The sequence below is a fragment of the Aspergillus heteromorphus genome (assembly GCF_003184545.1).
Source record: "Aspergillus heteromorphus CBS 117.55 chromosome Unknown BO70scaffold_5, whole genome shotgun sequence".
In the NCBI taxonomy this organism is placed as follows: domain Eukaryota; kingdom Fungi; phylum Ascomycota; class Eurotiomycetes; order Eurotiales; family Aspergillaceae; genus Aspergillus; species Aspergillus heteromorphus.
The window spans coordinates 1,003,488-1,023,018 of record NW_020290410.1 but is presented as its reverse complement, the minus strand read 5'-3'; the positions used below and the strand labels follow the sequence as shown (position 1 = coordinate 1,023,018).

The following is a 19,531-nucleotide window of genomic DNA, read 5'->3' as shown; positions in this document are numbered from 1 at the left end:
CACGCCGAGTTCATCGGCCGATGACGCCTTGGTTCCAGGCTTGGATCGGATGACGCTCTCGCCGGGAAGTCCAGTCCGACCAACGCCTCGGCTCAGACGTGACGTAACACCGCCTTCCAGTGATCCGGAGTCGCTGGGGCCCAAATCGACCGACCTGGAAGAAGATGCGGTCGATGAGGATGCGGATGAGGACGATGCGATCATGGATGTCATGAACAAGCTCCCGAAAGGCGTCGACGTGATGTCCGCGCGGCAGATCCTCAACGACATCGTCGTCCGCGGAGACGAGGTGCATTGGGATGATATCGCCGGTCTGGACGGGGCCAAGAAAGCCCTCAAAGAAGCCGTGGTCTACCCCTTCCTCCGGCCGGATCTATTCTCAGGTCTACGAGAACCGGCTCGCGGCATGCTCCTCTTCGGCCCCCCAGGAACAGGCAAGACGATGCTGGCACGCGCCGTGGCCACGGAATCCAAATCGACCTTCTTCTCTGTGTCGGCCTCCACTCTGACGTCGAAATGGCACGGCGAAAGCGAGAAGCTGGTACGCGCCTTGTTCGGGCTCGCCAAAGCGCTCGCCCCGTCCATCATCTTCGTCGACGAGATCGACTCTCTACTGTCTGCCCGGTCGTCGGGGACCGAGAACGAGGCCTCCCGACGCTCGAAGACCGAGTTCCTCATCCAATGGTCCGACCTGCAGCGTGCAGCCGCCGGGCGCGAACAGAAGGACAAGAAGATGGGCGACGCCAGTCGTGTGCTCGTCCTCGCGGCTACTAATATGCCGTGGGACATTGATGAAGCCGCGCGCCGCCGCTTCGTCCGTCGCCAGTACATTCCTCTCCCCGAGCACGGGGTTCGCGAACAGCAATTACGCAAGTTACTCAGTCACCAGGTCCATGAGCTCTCCGATGAGGATATCGAGGTTCTTGTGCAGGTTACGGAGGGTGAGTCCCTTTCTTTCTTTCTTTCTTTCTTTCTTTCTTTCTTCTTTTTTATCTATTCTTTATAACAACTAATCGAATCAACCAGGATTCTCCGGCTCCGACATGACCGCCCTCGCCAAGGACGCCGCCATGGGCCCCCTCCGCAACCTCGGCGAAGCGCTGCTGCACACCCCCATGGACCAGATCCGGGCCATCCGCTTCCAGGACTTCGAGGCCAGTTTGTCGTCCATCCGACCCAGCGTGAGTCGGGAAGGGTTACAGGAGTATGAGGAGTGGGCGAGACAGTTTGGTGAGAGGGGGGGTTAGACTTCTTCCTCTCTGGCCCCCCAACACACACACACACACACACACACACACACTCTCTCTCTCTCTCTCTCTCTCTCTCTCTCTTTTGCTTTCTCTCGTTCTTTCCTCGTGTGCTCTGTCTGGTGCGAAGAGTTATCGTATCTACATAGTGTTGTCTTGGCTGTGTTATTTTGTGCTTCTTTCTTCTGTGTGAATGGCGTACGTACAGGGTTGGTCGGTCGGTCGGTCGGTCGGTCTTATATACTGGATACTGGATTCGGTGCGTTGGTTGATTTGGATAACTGGCGATGAATGGACGGACGGACGGACGGATGGATTGTATTATCGTCTTGATGTTGATGTTGATGTTGGAATGGGACATGATATTATTGATTGATTGATTGATTGACTGATCGATGGACAGACGGTGCATGGTCACTGACTGGGATAGGCTTGGGTGGGATGGATTGAATAGGCTTTTGATACTTGATAGGATAGGGATAGGAAAAGATAGGATATAGGATGGGTGCATTACTTCAGGTGTTACTGTGCTGTTCATGTCTGTCTGTCTCTACTTCGGTACGGGATAGGTAGGTGTCTGGGTGTTAATTGGTCCTGGTGTAGATGAAGTTTGCCTGTCATATTCAATTCAAATTCAAATTCAAATTCAAATTCAATAATAGGCTTGCAAGATATATTGTATACTCACTCACTGCTGAAACTCTACTTCTCGTATTCTGTCTATTGTTTTACCATCATGATCATGGCACTGAGAGAGGGGGGGGGGGGGGGGTGGATAGGACTTAGTATGGCATGATATGATATGTTATGATATGTTATGATAGTATGATATGTTATGATAGTATGATATGTTATGATAGTATGATATGTTATGATATGGATATAACATGATGTTAACAAGATAGACTGACTAACTAGAATATACTGTAGACTACCCCATACTCTCTACTCTCTCCTCTCTACTATGTATGCTATATCCTATCCTACCAGAAAAGGAAAGAGACGGAAGGGGGAAGGAAGGCTAGGTTGGGTTGTACGACATGACATGACATGACATGACATGACATGGTATCCTAATCCGGCCATCGGAAACCACCTTCCTATCTACCCATCTACTTACCTACTTACTTACCTACCTACCTAGTATCTACCTAGTAGGCAAGAACACGAGACGATGTAACATCGCTGTACCTCCTCCTGCTACTACTACTACTACTACTACTACTACTACTACTACTACTACTACTACTACTACTACTACTACTACTACCACTACTACAAGGGTCGGTCGGAGCCATTATCCCTCCCCTCCCCTCCCCTCCCTCATCAATCTACAAATCCAAACAGAATAAAAAAACTTTGTGAGAGAACGAAGAATTACATCAATGGTATTTTCTAAAAAGAACTATCTACCAGAAGAGAAAAAGAAAAAGAAAAAGAAAAAGAAAAAGAAAAGAAAAGAAAAGAAAAGAGAACGGGAAAGACCAAATTGGGTGGGATAAACAACAAGGGAGTAACGGTATACCAATACCATCCTATCGATGGAAGGATGGATGGATGGATGGACGGACGGACGGACGGGCGGACCAATGTGCCAATGAACCAATGAATTAATAACGAAGGCAGTAGGCAGTAGGCAGTAGGCAGGTAGACAGGTAGACAGCAAGACAGCAAGACAAACAGGAACGAAGGAGAGAGAGAAAAAAATAAAAAGGGATGCAGGCAGAACGAAGGCAAGAAACAGAGGGTATATGGATGATATAAATCAGTATCTCGGTATCTCGGTATCCCAGTATCCCAGTGTCCCAGAATCGGGAAGGGAGTGGGATTGGCTTGGAAATTGTGCAGTACATAAGTGTGAGTAAGAAGGCGAGGTAGTAAGGTAGGGCAGGTACATGACAAATGGAAGAAGCAGTCAGTCAATCAATCAATCAATCAATCTGTAAATCAGTCAATCGGCCAATCAATAAAGAAATTTGGATAAGGAGAGGAGAGTGAGTGACGGAAGATGACTTCGTAGTTGGTTTTGGTTGTACCATCAATATATGCAACGAACGGCGTAAAGTAAAAGGAAGGGACAGCGGGCATCAAAAACAGTAAAAACATCAAGAACGACAGAAACAGAAATAGAAAAAGAAAAAAATGGTATCCGGATTCGACTCCTACAACTGCAACTAGAAGAGAAGGAAAGAAAAGAAAGAGAGAGATAAAAACATAAAAGCCCGAGCCTCGAACGGTGGCTAGATATCTGGACCGCACCCGACCCCATCACCTCCTCGCGTACCGCATCGTCGCCTACAGATCTATCAAACTGCCGCCGCCCTGCTGAGGCTGATGGTACGTCTGCTGTCCTCCCCAGGGGTTGCTGGCGGGCTGCGCAAAGCCCGTCTGCTGGGGGACGAACTGCTGCTGCTGCTGGCCGTAGAACGGGTTGTTGCCGGTCCGCGCGGCCCGCAGCCGATCTATCCCCTGGCCGGCCGAGTTGACGAACGTCCCCGGGGCGGTGTGCTGGGCCGGGATACGCAGGTCGCCGGTGTTTCCAAAGGTGTCCTGGCCCTCGCCCGACGCCAGCAGCGCGTTGAGCTGGGCGCGGTGCGGGTCTTGCATCTGGGGCGGCGTGCTCTTGGGCGGCGCCAGGGTCTGCGGCTGTGGGGAGAAGGACTGCGGGGCCTGGAAGTTGGCAATTGGGTTGAACTGGTTGGTGGTGCGCTCTTCCGCCAGCGAGTTCAGGGTCGGGGGTCCGGTCGACACCGGCTTGCTCTGGAACTGCGTGCGGGCCGCGAATGGGTTGTTCGACCCGGTGGGCATGGGTCTCAGAGGGTCCGCCGACTGCGTGCCGGGCGCAGCCCATGGGTTGTTGGTGCCGGCCGACAGGTAGTTTTCCTGGTGCTGCTGCTGCTGCTGTTGCTGGGGCTGCTGCGAGAAGACATCGGTGCCCCACGGGTTGCCGCCGCCGAAGGCTGTCTGTTGCGGTTGTAGCGTGGTCTGGGGCTGCAGGAAGTTGCTCTGCTGCTGGCCATAGGGGTTCTGGTCGAACGCGGAGGGCTGGGACTGGAATCCATTGGCGTACCCGTTGGGCATGCCCGTCATCTGTCCCTGGAAACCAGTGGGCTGTGCATATTGGTTGTTCAGGTAACCGGTCGACAACGGCTGCTGAGCGTTGATCGGGTTGCCGAACCAGTCGACGGCGCTCTGCTGCTGGTATCCCTGGTTGTACCCAGTGGCCTGCGCCTGGGCCACTGGCACCGGGGTGTCGTCAAAGAGCGAGTTGGCGTTGCTTTCCTCCAACTCCCGCTTGCGCAGTTCCTCCTCTTCCCGACTGAGCTTGATCGCCCGGGCCAGATCTTCGTCATTGTCCACCCCGGCTTCCTTGGCCCGTCGCTTGCGTTCCTCCTCGGCTTCGTACTTGCTCGCCTCGATCGCCAAGCGATACTCTGCATCGTCGTCGTCATTGGTCGTACGCCGACGTTCGCGGCGCTCCCGACGGGGCGGCTCATGCCCTTGAGGCTGGTAGTCGTCAAGTCCGCTCACGCGGGACTTCCACAGCTTGCGGTCGGACCGCTCACTGCGCAGTCTGTCTTCGTCCAGAATCAGGGAGGTAAGTTCTTTGGCGGCAACACGGACTGCAACGAGACCAGTCAGTCAGACACATAAACACATACACGACGCCACACCTGGAGCGCAGCTTACCATTCTGTCCGACATCTCTGCTATCTTCATCCACGTATTGGAATTCGCGCAGGGTCTTGATGATGTAGACGTTCTTGCGGGCCCACGTCACCACCAGCTCGGAACCCTCATGCAGACAATAGTCGAGCACCTTCAATGACTTGAGCACGTGGCGCCAATTCTTGCCCTTATCGTTCAACCGCTTATCTAGCATATCCATGATCTCGTAGAAATCGGTCGGACTGACAATCCCACGGGAGAACGTTAGCGTGCGGAACAGCACGGAGTCAATGGCTCGGGGCCGCCTACCTGCTGAATGTCAAGGCAGCAATCTCAGCCATTTCGGTGCCCGTAGGCCCCCATGGATCATTACTTGTGGCTAAAACGCACGAGGAAACACAGGTCAGCACGAGTCCGTTCCAAATCCGATCACGACGACCGTTGACCGTTCCGCCGACCGACGACGGCGAGCGAGATATGACGTGCGATGAAAGCAGACGATGCGATGAGAGACAGGCGATAGAGGCGAACGGAACGGGAGGGACGTACCATTTCGAACCTTGACCTGGACGGAGGAGTAACCCTTGGTGACGTTCTTGACGCTGCGCACGACTTTGGACATTTTGGCGAGAGGGGGGAGGGGGAAGGGGGAAATATAGCGGAGCGGTGGTGGTGGTAGCCAGACGCGAACAGGGAGCGGGACCCTGCTTCGTTAGATCCCGTTCAAGGGGCGAGTCGATGGAGGGGGGGATGCGCGACGGTGGCTGGTGGGTGGTGTTGGTGGTGGAAGGGGGGGGGGTGTAGGTAGTAGGGAGTGCGATGGGAGCAGAGCCAGCCCGTCTCTCCTTATCGCGCGGTGGTGGTGGTACTAGCGGGTAGTGTGTTGTAGTGGAATGAGTAGTGTAGTGTTCAAGGTTAGTTTCGCTCGGAGGTGGAGGTGGAGTGGTGGTGGCAGTGGCACTCAAGGCAGAGAGGCGGCGGGCGTATGTAAGCCGCGGTCGGAATGGTCAGTCGGTGACGAAGTGAGACAGCAGGTGTGGCAGTGAAAGGGGAGGGGGATGTCGATCGAATGGACGGGACAGAGTGGCGGGATGGATGGATGGATGGATGGATGGGAGGGAAGTCTGGGAGAGAAGAGAAGAGGAGAGGAGAGGAGAGGAGAGAAAAGAAGAGAGAGAGAAAGAGGAATAGAAGGACTAGTGAGTTGGTTGGTTGGCTGGTTGGTCGGGCTGCCACCGGAACCGCGATTACGACGCCAACGACACTCAAGGTTTCTTCAGTCCCAGGAGAGCAATTGGGAAGGAATAGCGGAAGAGAAAGGGAGGACGAGGAAGAAGGAGGAAGAAAAAGAAGAAGAACAATGACCGGAGAAACAGCCAGCAATCCAGGAACCGGAACCGAATTCAAGATGAGGAGAAAAAGCTGGAGAAGAATCAGGAGATGATGGAGAAACTAACTACGGATACAGAGATGATACAGAGATGGTGTCATACTTCCACTCGCAATATATACGCCGTGCCGCAGGTCGATCGAGTGGGGGGGAGTCAATTCCTCCTCTCTCCCGTCTCAATCGAGTCAGACTGTCTAACTATATAAACACTCTTACTCTCTCTCTCTCTCTCTCTCTGTATCTACAGTCTATCTATCTACATCCCCGGACCCGGTTCTTGTGGCGGTGCAGATCCCCTCCTGTTGTATAGTTACAAAACCGACGTCATCGGACGGCGGCCTTGCAGCGCCCCAGCACGTTCCGGAGAACCCTTGCAGTTGCCTCACGCCTAGAATCTTCCTCCCCCAAGCAAGGAACTGCCTAGTGGACTGTCAAATACGTAGGACGGGTGCGTCCAGGCAGCAGAATTGCCCCGTTTGTCTGCCTGTCTGCCTGTCTGCCTGATCCGGTCTGGTCTGGTCTGGTCTGGTCTGGGTTGACTTAGGGTTCAGGCAGGCAGACAGACAGACAGACAAACAGACAAACAGACAAACAAACAAACAATTGGTGGTACAACTGTACATAAGTATATAGTAGCAAGGCCAATCGTTTCAAGTGTGTCTATATTATTCGGCAGGGTGTATATGTCATAACACCCCCGACAAATGTCATGGAATGAACAGCTTTGAACAACAACAACAACAACAAAAAATCACCACACCATCAGGATTGACTTTTCTCCTCCTCCAGGCTCAGGTACTTGGCCTCCGCACCCTTGATGCACGCAATGTTCGCTCCCAGCTTGTTCAGCGTCTCCACGTACTCGTCGTACGGGTCCGAGTCGAACACGATACCTCCACCGGCCTGCAGGTAGGCCACCCCGTCCTTGACCATCATCGTCCGCAGTGCAATGCACGTGTCCATCGCGCCCGGCAGCTCCGTCGTCCCGTCCGCGTTGGCGATGTTGTAGCCGAAGTAGCCCACCGCGCCCGCGTACACTCCGCGCTTCTCGCCCTCCAGCTCCGCGATCAGCTGCATCGCCCGCACCTTGGGCGCCCCCGACACGGTGCCCGCCGGGAAGATCGACCGGAACGCATCGAAGCGCGTCTTCTCCGGCCGCAGGATGCCCGACACCTGCGACACCAGGTGCTGCACGTGTGAGAACTTCTCCACCACCATCAACCGATCCACCTGCGTCGTCGTCGGGTCGCACACCCGGTTCACGTCGTTACGCGCCAGGTCCACCAGCATCACGTGCTCCGCCCGGTCCTTCAAACTGCTGCGCAGCTCGTTGGCCAGTGCCTCGTCCTCCTCCGGCGTCTTGCCCCGCTTCACCGTGCCCGCGATCGGGTGCGTGATGATCCGCCCCTTCTCCTCCTTGGCCAGCAGCTCCGGACTGGCGCCCACCAGCTGGAAGTCCTCGCAGTCGATGTAGAACAGGTACGGCGACGGGTTGACCGTGCGGAGGTGGCGGAAGAGGTTGAAAGGGTGGAGGGAGGTCGGCCGGGACAGCCGCTGCGACGGCACCGTCTGGAAGATGTCGCCCTTGGAGATGTGCTCCTTGAGCCTCGTCACATGCCGCTCGTATCCCTCTTGGCCGATGTTCGACGTGTATTCCTGGTTCTGGATGATCGGGCCCTGGGGCGGAAGGGTGTAGTCGGGGCGAAGCAGCGTGTCGATGGTGCGCTGAAGGGTCTCCTGTCCCTGGCGGTATGCGGGTGCCAGCTCCGCGTCGCTGCTAGGGATGGGGATGTACGTGATGACCTTGACGACCTGGAAGAAGTGATCGAAGGCGATGATGGTGTCGAACAGCATGAACAGCGACTCCGGGATCTTCAGAATGTCCTTGACCGGCCGGGCCGTCTTGGGCTCGAAATACCGCACACAGTCGTAGCCCACATATCCGATAGCACCGCCGGTCAGGGGAGGGAGGATCAAGCCGGGTACCGTCGCGACCCGGAACTCGGCGAGCTCCTGCTCGAGGAGAGGCAGAGGGTCGCACTCGGGGCCATGGCCAGAGCCGGTCTTGAGAACTTTACGGGGATCTGGAGACAGATGCAGAGAACTCGTCAGTCATCGCTCCACCCGGCATTGTAGCGTCGAGGATGTTCGCATACCAGCACCCACGAAACTGTATCTCCCGATGGTCTCGGTCGTGGCAGCACTCTCGTAGAGGAAGGACAACTTCGATCTGGACCAACACCACGTCAGCGCATGTGCCCGCCAGGCCGTGCGGCGGTCTTGAGAGGACCGACTCACTTGTCCGCGATCTTCAGGTATGCCAATGTAGGGGTCAAGAGGTCGGCGGGAATCGACGTCGTCAAGGGCAGGAGGTTAGGGGAGAATTTCGAGTCTCTCGACCGGGCGATGACTTCGCTGGCGGTCTCGAGAGACGGCACGATCGTGACCTGGGTGAGTCACATGGGTATGGCATCAGTAACGGGTTCAGGTCCTCTTCCAGGGGAGGAGTCCATTGACTGGCGGTAATCTGGAAAGCAAGACAGCGGGGATAGCAAACAGGAGAACGTACAGGAGGCGCCATCCTCGCGATGCCGACGGCGATGGGGATTTGGACTGCGGGGAGGGGTGGAAGATGAGAAGAGTTCGGCAGGACGGCGGGGAGTCGGAGTTTATTTGCTTTTGCGAGGGATGGGATTCCCTTTGTGTTCAAGACCACTCTCGATCTACCCCGCGGGGGTGTCAGTCCGAAAGCCCGCTGTGTACGGCGTACTGGACCAGGGACTCACCTCAAATGTAGAAGAGGGATAGAAGAACAGTTGGAGGTAAAAGCACAAGGATGGAAAGGCCAGAAGCACAGGGACGCCTTCAGGCACGCAGGCATTTCCGCCCGGACTTCAAGGCAGCGACGGCCTTGCTGGGGATGGCCCAAAGAGGCCTAGCGCGCCGAGCATAATCGGCTTCGATCGAATCAGCGGCGATTAACCTCAGGCCATCATCACTAAAGACTGATGGATCCCAACTAACTGACTGACTAGAAGTCCACCGGTGTCTATCTATCTAACTAGCAGGCCATCTAGCAGCAGCTCGCAATCCTGTCGCGCTGACCGTCTTTTCCTGCACATCCAAAAGAATCGCATCAACCAAGCCAGGCTGACCGGTTGAATCCCCTCTTCTGCCTGTGCCTCTGCCTCTGCACGTTCAGTTGTTGGGCTGCACGCCTGCGAACCGCTAACCTCCTTCGGTCCTGCTGCAGAAAGTCTCGCCGGTTGCTGGGGGAATCCGCCATCTCAGCTCAGCCCAGCTCGGCTCTTCCCCTCTCCTTCGTACCGTTCCAGCCCGCCAGATCACGGTGTTGTGTTGTTCTCGCCCGGAGCCTACAAATAACCGCGCATTCCGGCATATACGGGGAAACGCAGTTAGTTCTCTAGTTCATCTCGTCTCCCAGTGACAGGTCAAAACACGTAAATTCCTGCAATCCGCGCCACCTTGCAGCGGCCCGGCTACCTCCATCCGTCCCTCTCGGCTACCGATCGCTCACGCATGTATTTACACTCTGAGGTGGTCGCCAGATCCAGAATCAGAAACAGAGAACAAGCAAAGCATTAAATTACAGAGGTCAACGCCCCGCGAGCCAGCCATGGACCAACCTCACCCCGCGCCGTACGATCAGCTGTCGCCCCCCTCCTCAGTGGCCGACCAGATCTGGGACATGGCCCTCACAGACCCCGACTATGCCTCCCACATCCTCGACACCGAAAATGCCGCCGCTCCCTTGCCGGTCCGACTCACTCGATTAGCCCACATGGCCTCGCAGCTGGACCCCTTGTCCAAGATCGACGCCGGCACTCTCCACCACTGTCTCGACACCCTGGAATCCCTGCTGGACCCGCGTCCAGGATTGTCACAGGAGGTCGCCCGGTGCCGCCCTCACTCTCTTTCCCGATCCACCAACTCCGTCGCTTCCTTTTCCACAACCGACTCCCAGGAATCGGAGGACTCCCTCCCGGCGCCACAAGAGGTGTCCCACCCTCAACTCAAGGATATCCTGGGGGAGGTGACCGCACTCAAGGTGGAATTTGATCGGCGTCGCGAGGAGTCGGCAGATATCTATGACTTGCTCAGGCGGGAACGTCAGGCACTGACACGGAGGATGTCGGAGCTAGAAAACGAGATTCAGGAATTGTGAGCACCATCTCTTAGGGCGAGTATGTTTGCCGCGATCTTCACTAATACATCTCATATCTTGCAGGCAAATGGATATTCTTGAGGACTCGGCAGAGCGGGAAGCCATCGAAGGCACGATACATGGACTCGAGAGCTGGGTGGACGAATGGCATAGACAGCGCTTGGCGACTGCGGTGGCCAGGAAACCGGGTGCCACTTCCCGGCGAAATGGTCAACGACGATGGTCCAAGTGTAGGATGGATGATGTGGATCATGACGGCGAAGCACTCTTCGAGGGCCTCACCGCATGGATGCGAGGATGGAAGGATGTCGAGGAAGGCTTTCGTATCAGAGAGAGGGACCGCGGCCTGAGAAGAGAAGAAAGACAGAAGGCACGGGCGGATATATATAAAGGGCACTGCCCAGTAGAATTGGGACATTGATCAATGAGGCCGAGGCTGTGGATTGAGGATTCCAGGCATGAGGGCATACCACATCGGCATAATAGTTGCTAATGTAGTAACGTGCTGGAAAATTGCTGAGAACTGGTGCGACTCTCAACCGATCATGTGCCTTTGAAATCACCGATTAAGCTGTCCAAGAACAAATGGTACACTGCAAGAAAAGAAGAAGAAAAAAAAGTCAACGTAGCCACCGTAACCATGTAATGTCGCCAACCGCCGCGTTTCCCTGATGACCTGAGCTGCGCCGTTCGATATGATCTAATCCAAATCCTTCGAAAAAGAACTAATGATTATTGTAATGGAGGTGTAGGAGGGCTGAGGCGATGCTGTCCGGTCACGCTCCCACAACACGGCACATCGGGGCCTGCCGAGGACCGGGAGCGGAGAGACTAGCCCGAGGTGATACCGACGCTTGGTGATAAGTCCGGCCTGCCTTCGCCGCAGAAGAATAAATGGGAAATGTATCAGATGGCTATTTACCATGTTCTCAATGTACTATCGGAGATTAAGAAATCGTCATGAGGCCGGCTCGAATGCTCGCCGGTCAAGATCAGCGTTGTAGGTTTACAATTGCAAGCTATTAAGCCAGGTTAGTACGGTATTTGGCACAAACAATCGAGGACTACATACCTGGTTACCAAAACCGAAAGCAAGCTTTTTGCCATCAGTGTCCCATGCTAGACTGCGATCGGGCACCGACTCCACAGTTCCATTATGTCCATTCACGACGGAACTCATCTCGTCGTCCTCTTTCTTCTCTTTCCTCTCTTCGCGTTCTGGTGCTTTCCAGGTAGCCAGCGGAGTGCCACCTCGTTGTGCATTCCAAATAAAAAGGCCCTCTTTACTAGCGGCAGCAAGAGCGAATCCATCAGGGGAGAAAGTGCTGGCAAGAGCAGGCGACGTCGGTCCAAGGAACAAGCGGTGGATAAGATTGAAGGTCTTCGACTCCAGATCAATGTGCCACACTTTGACTGTATCATCAGTAGAAGAGGAGGCCAGGACCAGTGATTGGAGTGGTTGTTGTTCCATGTTGGGCTTGAGCTCGATTGCCGTGATATCACCTTCATGCGCTCCATCGACAAGAATATCATGAGTGGGTACCCACAGAGTGGCATTTGCAGACGACGCGGTCACCGCGACGGACGAAGTGCCGGCATTAACGCAGCGGATGAATGTCCAGGGTCGGTCATTGCCAGATGAGAATGTCTTCGAGACATGGATGCTCGAATCAACGTCGCACTGGTACACAATACCATTACCAGAAGCAAACGCTTGATTGGGACCCAGCCAGCAAAGATCAAAAATCGAACCATCGACCACATGAGGAGAGGGGAACTCGTCAGGGCGTAAGGAGTCGTCCCACAGAGCCAATTCGGATATCCTGCTGTCTGAAGCGACGACAATCAAATGAGACCCGCTCTCAGCCCAATGGAGTCCTGTGATCATCCGAGGGACTTCGGGTAGAAGATCGACGGCATTCCCCGAGACGTCGTACATGGTGATCGAACCTCTCATGTCATTGTAGGTTGCCACCGCCAGCTTCTGGCCCAGGGGGTCCCACGCGACTGCCGAGACACAGGTGCTGTCCCCCTTGTTCTCCACGAGCTTCTCCTGCACGGGAGCCGCGCTCGACGACAGCTTCCACAAACTGCAGAAGGAGTCGCCGGCGGCCACGACGACGGTAGGGTCCTTGGGGCGCCACAGGGCGCGGGTCACGTGGTCTGCACTAGCCACATCGAGGATGGCGGTGTCGGGCCCAAGGTCGGCCGCCTTGGCGGGGGTGATCTGGACGCCAACGCTGTGGCCGGTGGTTAACGTGAAGGTCGGCGGCGCGGCGGCGGGTGGTTCCTGGTCCTGCGAATCCGGTCGGATGCCCATGCTCACATCTCCGTCACCATCCACCGCCATCTCAGCCGTTGCTGGAGACCCGTCGGCTGCTGGTGGATTTTCAGTCGCCACTCCGTTCGAATCAACATCCATAGGGACTTCATCTCCGTTGGCTTCCCCGCGGTCGCTTTTACGGGCTTTCTTGACGCTGGTGCTGGCAGCGGGCTGGGGTACCGCGGCCTCGGCTGTCAAGTGACCGTTGATCACGCCGCCGTCTCGCGCAACTTTGCTAGTAGTAGGCGAGACAGGCGCCTGGTCTGTGCCAACGCCTGCCTCCCCGGGGCCACTGCGACCCTTTTCCGGCTCCGGTTCCAGCGGCGCTGGCCCGAAGAAATAATCAGACGATGTGAACGCCGTAGGATTTCCATCCTGTAATCTCGATTAATTTTGCCCACCCGGTGATCGACGTAGAATCAAGATCAGGCTGGAGGGAGGGGGGAATAAATTAATTTTCATACCGGGTCGACAGAATGCTCGAGCTCATGGTATTGGAGACCCTTTTGGACCAGGGATACCAGAGCATGAGTTTTGATGTACGGGGCAAATGACAAACTCTGCGGATCAAGATTCCACGCGCGCTGCAGAGTCAGTGCGGCCTCCCCATGCCCTGTGAAAGATTTAGTCATCTTTGATCATCAATAGACATTGACCTGGGGCAATGGAAATCAAAAGGCAAGAATTAAAGTACCTGACTCTTGAAGATACCTAGTTCCCAGTTAGCCCAAAATACCCAAAGACATCGAGCAGGATAATTTTAACAGGTACGGAGAGCATGCACTGCTAGACCATGAGGTTGGCAAGCAAGTTAGATACATACCTCCATATTAGGTAATTGACGTGATGCGATGTGAGATCGGGTTGTGCCATTGTTACATGTATGACAGCTAGTAAGGTGGAGGGTCCGCTAGCATGCCAGAAACGAAAGGGTCTCCGAGAATTAAAGGTAGATGAGAGCAGGCGGGGATTGGGAGGTCAGGTTGGTGAGGTATGATGATTGCAGGGAGCTGACGGGTCTAGCTCAGTGAGGGTGAAAAGAAAAACTCTTCTTTCGGGGGTCCCTCTCAATCAGAGCTCGAATGGAAGACGCGGAGGCTTCTGGGACGAGAGGGGAGAACGGAGTGGGAGAGAGATGCAGCCAAGGCTGGGACAAGGGAGAGGAAGCAGTGGTTGGAAGGGAGGGTGAAGACGTAGAACACAAATCGCCACGGGGGAAGGTTCAAAGTACGTCAGTCAAAGAGAGTAGTAGCGGAGACCATCGAACATCCTAAGTTAGATGCACCTGGGGAGACAGTTGTTGAAGGGGGAAGCGCGAGACGGGTCTTGGACAGAGGAACAAATTGGGGAGAGGAAGATGAAGGACGAATAATATCGGGACGGGAGGAAATCGACACCAACGTGTGGCTTAAAGATAGCAGACCCGCTAGCGAACTGCAAAGACCGGAGAAGCAACACCAGTCCTAGGGAGGTTCCTTTGACTTTCAGTTCCGGGAGGGGAAGGCGGATGGACGGATGGATGGATGGGGGAGAGGGGGGGGGGGGGGGGGGGGGAGGGAAAGGGAGAAAGCAGTCAAGATCCGAGTGGATGAATGACTGATGGAGACCGAGAGAAGAGAGAGAGAGAGAGAGTATGGGACGGACCAGCAGCCAGCCAGAACGACAGTGGAGGTCGAACACAAGTGTACGTACGAGGAACTCCCGTTAGTGTTGGTGTTGGTGTTAGGCAGGCAGGTAGGCAGGCAGGCAGGAAGACCAAAGAGGTACCAAGAGTCAGTCAAGTCAGTAGTAACTGAGCTGGAGTGAGTTCACTGAGTTGACCCTCGAGACCGTTCAAGTCAACCCAGTCAACCAGTCGACCAACCAAAGCAGGCTAAAGGGAAAAGCTGGAATTTCTCCAGGCGGCTCTGGCACGCTGTTTCAGACGCTGGGCGCACCGGGAGTGGGCATTTTGCTGAGGTGCTCTGGGACTTTTTCGGGGCTTGACTCGTTGTGGCGTCTAGGCCACTGGCTAGCGCGCAGCCGGCCTCAAACCCACTCCGGGCCCCTTGTCCATGGGCGGTTCTGAAGGCGGTTCTGACCTTTCTGACGGACGGCCAGCCGATCGAGCTCCACGCTTGCCCCCTTACGGTTAGCCGTCTCCGGCCCTTTCATGGTTCGATTGGCCCGCGGCCCTTGTTCGTGCATTTTGCATTTTGCGCATTTTTCGTGTCCTGGGGATGGGGTTACCTAAGCGTCCTGTACAAAATAGATGCACATCCACGGATCACCCACGATGAAAGACCACCTATACATATTACTCCATACAACCTACCAAGGTCATGTCTTTAGAATTAAGTTCTAGATAACTACATCATGGCCAGCCAGCTCTTCGGCTCCTTTTTTTTTTTTCCCAGATCTTTCCCCGATGATTCAATAAATCCCCTCCGCCAATGATCCAACCAGATCGGGATCTCTGGGGGGGAAGGGAGGGGGGGGGGGGGGGGGGGCGTCCATTCTTCTGCTGGGATGCAGATCAGTTAGTTGCACTGCGTACCGGTACAAAGCACATCCCTCTGGAGTACATGCATGCATTCTGGGGGGAAACCCATCCCCTGCCGGTAGTAAGCCGCCGTGTGAAGACCTCCGTGCTACTCCATGTGACTCCGACTCCATGCGACTCCATGCTACTCCATGCTAAGCTTGCTTGCTTTAGCTGCTAAGCTGAGATCCTGGCCTTTTATTCAGTGGCGATCCACTTGGAAAATCACTGAGTGGGTAACCATGCCATGAGGCCAGGCAGTAATTTCCCTGGGCTGAGCCACAGTCCCCGATGACTGAGCCACACGTGACCCCCTTGCGATGCCCATCGATCTGCCCATGAGGAACAGCCATGTCTTAGGGACATACGGAGTACAATAGCCAGAGCAATATGGCTGCTATCTATTGTGTAGACAGGTAAGGCTTATTGATGGTCCGGAAGCTTATTGTGCACGGATCCGATGAATGGCTCCCCATTATTCTCTGCTTGGGCAAGATCCAGATAACTATTCCTTACTATTCTTATTCAGACAGCTGGGATCTGTCAGCAGGTCTCCCCACTCTAGCCCCGAATGTTCCATAGTCCATGTCACTTCTCCGTATGTATCTATCTCTAGATTCTAGATACCCCGATTATCTACCCCGTACGAACTTAAGGGGGGCAGACAGTTCCTGTAATAACAATTTCACGGCAGGGCTGCACCAGCAAGAATGGCGGCCTGGGGAACACCATGCAAGGTGTCCAATCAGATCGGCGCGATCCCGTCCTTGCAGCTTGCCCGAAAATGGAACCCCCCCAAACGCCGCGGCCGACTGATCAACTGAACGGACTGAATTTCGCTCTTCCCACTTCCTCTTCCAACCCAGTCGGGCTCTGTCGACAGCCTGCGGTCCCCCCAGCCGCAAGAGCTTCCTCTTCCACGATGGCGCCTCGAGTCAATATCCCTCCAGCAACCCGCATCTGCCTCATCAGCCTCCTCACCCTCTCCTTGCTGTACAACATCGCCCGATGGCGCCAACTTGACCCCAACGGGAGGGCGCCGGCCATCACCCCCGTCGTACCCTACCTGACGCTCGTCCCATCGCTCTTTCTCTTCTATCCATGGACTCTTCTTACAGCGACCTTCGTGGAGCAGAACATCTTCACCGTGCTGTTGAACGCCGCCACGCTATTCTACGGGGGCAAATACCTGGAGCGCGCATGGAGTTCCCGGGAGTTTGCGAAATTCATCCTCGCCATCGCGGTGGTTCCGAATGTGGTGATCGTCCCGCTCTATATCATAGGGGTTGCCATCAGGGGCACCTCCGGTAGCGGGTACGCCTTGTTTCCTAGTGACGAATGCACAACATCCTGCGCTTTCCCTACTGACTCACCGACTCTAAGCGTAACGCAGATATGCGGCGGTATCTCGATCCAGGCATCCTTCCTTGTCGCATTCAAACAACTCGTGCCCGAGCACACGGTCACCCTTTTCAAGGGCTTGGTCAAAATGCGGGTGAAGCATTTCCCCGCCCTCTTTCTGCTGTTGAACACGATCAGCGGGGTGGTTTTCGGCACGCATGTCGCGACGATTCTTTCCTGGCTTGGCCTGTTGACCAGCTGGACGTACCTGCGTTTCTTCAAGCGCCAGCCGGATCTCAGCGGCACGTCGACGGACGGACTAGGCATCAAGGGCGATGCAAGTGAGACCTTCGCATTTGCTTGTCTCTTTCCGGATGTGCTTCAGCCGCCAATCGCGTTTATCTCCGACCAGGTGTATGCTCTATTGGTTGCGGTGCGGGTTTGCACGCCTTTCTCCGAGGAAGAAATCGCCTCGGGCAATCAACAGGTTCTGGTACGGGGCGAGGCCGGTCTCCCGAGTATTCTTTCAAATCATCGCAACGGAAGGGCCATGGCGAAGCGAGAGGAGGCCGAGCGCAGACGAGCCCTGGCCCTGAAGGCACTCGACCAGAGACTCCAAGCAGCTGCTGCCGGAAGAGCACCGCCGCCGTCGACGTCTACATCGAACCAGCAAGGGTCCAGCCATGCCCAGACCCCAACCCCCACGGTGCCAGCGGGACAGAGTATGCTGGGTGAAACCAGCTACACGCCAGACCATGCGTGAACCCGGAGAGTCCTTGTAGTGTATGGTTTACAGGAGTTTGGTTGACTGTTTGGGATAGCGTCCAAGGAAATTGCAAATTAGAGTGTTGATGGAACCCTTCTACTTAGCCTTCTCGTCGTGTATAGAACCCGACGGCCTGTTTTAGTGATTATCTATAGGCCGTTTCATGCGAGTGCAGGTCACGAAGGCGGGACTTGGTTTGTTATATCAGCCCTTGACTGTACAAATTGGCTTTTCCCCCTTTCCCTCGTGCAATAACGACAGAACATGAACCGCCTATTTGCTCCATACCTATGTCCTTTCGCAATTCAAACCAGGACGATCACGTATGTCCAGTCAGTCTATTACATTGATCCTCATTCATCAGTGTTGTACAGAGAGCAAAAAGTTTGAACAAAGAGATTCCCAAAACTACATAATCGAACAGGAATAGTAAAGAAATGCCATGCTACAAGAGACCACGCCCAAGTCGTAATCCCACAAACCGACTCCCATCTCGAAAGCAGAGTTTATATACCCGGCGACACAAAACGGTGGACCGAAAAGAAAGAAGAAGAAGGAAGAGACAAGCCATCGAGGAGGAGAGGTATAAAGAAGAAAGAAAGAAGGCCGCTTAGATCTCCTTCAACTTCTCAATCTCACCCTTAGCCTCTTTCAGCATGCGTTCGCGATCCGCCCTCTGCTGTCTGATTTCCGCAACGCGCGCACGATCCGTGATACTCTTAGCGTCCATCTCCTGATGCCTCGCGCGCTGAGCCAGATCGGCCGCGGTGGGAGGGACCTCCTGGGCGCCAGTCACCTTGGCCACCTTGTTCCAGATAGCCTGGAAATCGAGGTCCTTGAGCTCGAGGATAGCGGACTGTTCCGTGTCCAGCGGCTTGGGGGCGTGCTTGTCGGTGATCTTGGCGGCGAGCAAGGAGGCGGCGTCGCTGGTGCGCTCGGAGAAGTAGATCGTCAGGGAGGCGGGGATTTCCTGCTCGGTGGTCTGTCGTACGGTCATCGGGATGGCCGGGTTGTGGAACTTCAGACGGGGGAGACATTTGCGCCAGAAATGTCGCGCGCCCTGGTGGCCGCCGTAGATCTTCTGGGCGTATGTGAGGTGGAGACGGGTGATGGCAGGGAATTCCTTGGTGGCGGTCGCGGCGGTGGGGAGGATCGCGGCACCGGTTCCGGTGCGGACGTCGAGGAGCTGGAGAGTTGGAAGTTGCAGTTAGCAGGGGTTCTCATTCCTGGTGGTGGTGGTGGTGGTGATGGTGTGGTGGTGGTTTTGTTTCCCCGGTTCTTATTCCGGGCCCGTGAGGGATGCGCGAACGTCCGCTCAAGGGGGCCGCATCGGAGGTTGCTAGGATTGAAAGAATTTGGAAAAAGTAGATTTTACCTTCTGGAGGAGGGTTCAATTCGAGTTAGTATTCGGAGTCATTGATATTGGGGTGATGCTCGACTTACAGCATTCAGCTTCCGCATCCGCTTGAAGAAGTTGACCATTGTGACGGGTGAGCGCGCGAGCTCTTGGGTTTTGAAGAAGAGATTGGTCAAAGAGAGGCTGCTTCGAGTCAGATACGGCAGCAATCGGTCTGGTGAGCTCGCGGCGGAGGGGATGGAGGGTGACTGGCTTGGAGCTTCCTCGTTGATTTTTGGGCTCGCCGGCGGAAAGAAAAGCGGCCGATATCAGGTCACGTGATGGCTGGCCATGCTTGCCCGGGCGTTGAAGGGATTCGATGGTCGTCGGCAGCTGATGAATTGATGATTGTCTGGTTGGAATCCCAGTGCAATATGGATTTCTCTCCCAGTGCGTATCTGATATGCTTCGTGGAAGTCATTGGTCGTGTTCGAGCATAGTATGTATAGTTGCACCATGCCAAGATGATCTAGTCGTTGGCTCCGTAGCGACTTGAGATAGCGCTGAGCAACGCCATCGCATTCTGCCCTCTCGTTCATGAGTCATTTCCCATTTCCGTATCATTGATGCTAGGATCCCCCCCCATATCAGCACCAACAGGGGCGCATGTGAGTCAATTGCACGCCGAGAACTGTACGGAGCATAGCGACGCAGCATGAAACAGCGGCTGATTGGGGCAGGCGGTGACTCAC

At 55.1% G+C, this 19,531-nt stretch overlaps 7 protein-coding genes across 7 annotated transcripts; 3 read left to right on the top strand and 4 right to left on the bottom strand.

The window, feature by feature from the left end:
* Positions 1 to 1,026: 1,026 nt before the first annotated feature.
* Positions 1,027 to 1,402, top strand: BO70DRAFT_359906 (putative AAA family ATPase). Its single transcript, XM_025542650.1, has one exon. It carries the CDS (start codon positions 1,044 to 1,046, stop codon positions 1,245 to 1,247), a length of 204 nt encoding a protein of 67 aa, XP_025401990.1. The 5' UTR covers positions 1,027 to 1,043; the 3' UTR covers positions 1,248 to 1,402.
* Positions 1,403 to 3,542: 2,140 nt separating this feature from the next.
* On the bottom strand, positions 3,543 to 5,538 carry BO70DRAFT_286321 (epsin; the record flags this gene model as incomplete). The annotated part of the gene is made up of 4 exons (XM_025539198.1): positions 3,543 to 4,870; positions 4,938 to 5,158; positions 5,226 to 5,295; positions 5,466 to 5,538. 4 exons carry the CDS (start codon positions 5,536 to 5,538, stop codon positions 3,543 to 3,545), a joined length of 1,692 nt encoding a protein of 563 aa, XP_025401989.1.
* A 1,386-nt stretch (positions 5,539 to 6,924) lies between these two features.
* trpE (anthranilate synthase TRP2) lies at positions 6,925 to 9,124 on the bottom strand. The gene is made up of 5 exons (XM_025542649.1): positions 9,093 to 9,124; positions 8,876 to 9,029; positions 8,605 to 8,753; positions 8,463 to 8,536; positions 6,925 to 8,390 (listed from the first exon to the last, which is right to left on the bottom strand). The coding sequence occupies exons 2-5, from the start codon at positions 8,885 to 8,887 to the stop codon at positions 7,069 to 7,071; spliced, it is 1,557 nt and encodes a 518-aa protein (XP_025401988.1). The 5' UTR covers positions 8,888 to 9,029; positions 9,093 to 9,124; the 3' UTR covers positions 6,925 to 7,068.
* Positions 9,125 to 9,711: 587 nt separating this feature from the next.
* Positions 9,712 to 11,058, top strand: BO70DRAFT_359900 (uncharacterized protein). Its single transcript, XM_025542648.1, has 2 exons — positions 9,712 to 10,488; positions 10,556 to 11,058. Exons 1-2 carry the CDS (start codon positions 9,944 to 9,946, stop codon positions 10,911 to 10,913), a joined length of 903 nt encoding a protein of 300 aa, XP_025401987.1. The 5' UTR covers positions 9,712 to 9,943; the 3' UTR covers positions 10,914 to 11,058.
* A 139-nt stretch (positions 11,059 to 11,197) lies between these two features.
* On the bottom strand, positions 11,198 to 14,083 carry BO70DRAFT_182223 (WD40 repeat domain-containing protein). The gene is made up of 5 exons (XM_025538441.1): positions 13,639 to 14,083; positions 13,510 to 13,526; positions 13,280 to 13,428; positions 11,565 to 13,190; positions 11,198 to 11,511 (listed from the first exon to the last, which is right to left on the bottom strand). Exons 1-5 carry the CDS (start codon positions 13,686 to 13,688, stop codon positions 11,485 to 11,487), a joined length of 1,869 nt encoding a protein of 622 aa, XP_025401986.1. The 5' UTR covers positions 13,689 to 14,083; the 3' UTR covers positions 11,198 to 11,484.
* Positions 14,084 to 16,209: 2,126 nt separating this feature from the next.
* Positions 16,210 to 17,780, top strand: BO70DRAFT_359897 (rhomboid family protein). The gene is made up of 2 exons (XM_025542647.1): positions 16,210 to 16,650; positions 16,720 to 17,780. Exons 1-2 carry the CDS (start codon positions 16,259 to 16,261, stop codon positions 17,438 to 17,440), a joined length of 1,113 nt encoding a protein of 370 aa, XP_025401985.1. The 5' UTR covers positions 16,210 to 16,258; the 3' UTR covers positions 17,441 to 17,780.
* BO70DRAFT_359896 (mitochondrial 54S ribosomal protein mL61) lies at positions 17,681 to 19,384 on the bottom strand. The gene is made up of 2 exons (XM_025542646.1): positions 18,887 to 19,384; positions 17,681 to 18,629 (listed from the first exon to the last, which is right to left on the bottom strand). The coding sequence occupies exons 1-2, from the start codon at positions 18,923 to 18,925 to the stop codon at positions 18,054 to 18,056; spliced, it is 615 nt and encodes a 204-aa protein (XP_025401984.1). The 5' UTR covers positions 18,926 to 19,384; the 3' UTR covers positions 17,681 to 18,053.
* Between the last annotated feature and the right edge of the window lie 147 nt (positions 19,385 to 19,531).

Excerpts from the sequence above, each read along its gene's own strand:
- BO70DRAFT_359906 (XM_025542650.1), top strand. The coding sequence starts at position 1,044 with ATGACCGCCCTCGCCAAGGACGCCGCCATGGGCCCCCTCCGCAACCTC.
- trpE (XM_025542649.1), bottom strand. Across the intron at positions 8,537-8,604 it reads TACCTGAAGATCGCGGACAA|ATCGAAGTTGTCCTTCCTCT; the intron begins GTGAGTCGGTCC and ends GTGTTGGTCCAG. Across the intron at positions 8,391-8,462 it reads ATACAGTTTCGTGGGTGCTG|ATCCCCGTAAAGTTCTCAAG; the intron begins GTATGCGAACAT and ends ATCTGTCTCCAG.
- BO70DRAFT_359900 (XM_025542648.1), top strand. The coding sequence starts at position 9,944 with ATGGACCAACCTCACCCCGCGCCGTACGATCAGCTGTCGCCCCCCTCC. Across the intron at positions 10,489-10,555 it reads GAAAACGAGATTCAGGAATT|GCAAATGGATATTCTTGAGG; the intron begins GTGAGCACCATC and ends CATATCTTGCAG.
- BO70DRAFT_182223 (XM_025538441.1), bottom strand. The coding sequence starts at position 13,688 with ATGGCACAACCCGATCTCACATCGCATCACGTCAATTACCTAATATGG. Across the intron at positions 13,191-13,279 it reads TCGAGCATTCTGTCGACCCG|GATGGAAATCCTACGGCGTT; the intron begins GTATGAAAATTA and ends TCGAGATTACAG. Across the intron at positions 11,512-11,564 it reads CTTTCGGTTTTGGTAACCAG|CTTGCAATTGTAAACCTACA; the intron begins GTATGTAGTCCT and ends CTGGCTTAATAG.
- BO70DRAFT_359897 (XM_025542647.1), top strand. The coding sequence starts at position 16,259 with ATGGCGCCTCGAGTCAATATCCCTCCAGCAACCCGCATCTGCCTCATC. Across the intron at positions 16,651-16,719 it reads AGGGGCACCTCCGGTAGCGG|CGTAACGCAGATATGCGGCG; the intron begins GTACGCCTTGTT and ends ACCGACTCTAAG.
- BO70DRAFT_359896 (XM_025542646.1), bottom strand. The coding sequence starts at position 18,925 with ATGGTCAACTTCTTCAAGCGGATGCGGAAGCTGAATGCT. Across the intron at positions 18,630-18,886 it reads GGATGCGGAAGCTGAATGCT|CTCCTCGACGTCCGCACCGG; the intron begins GTAAGTCGAGCA and ends CCAACTCTCCAG.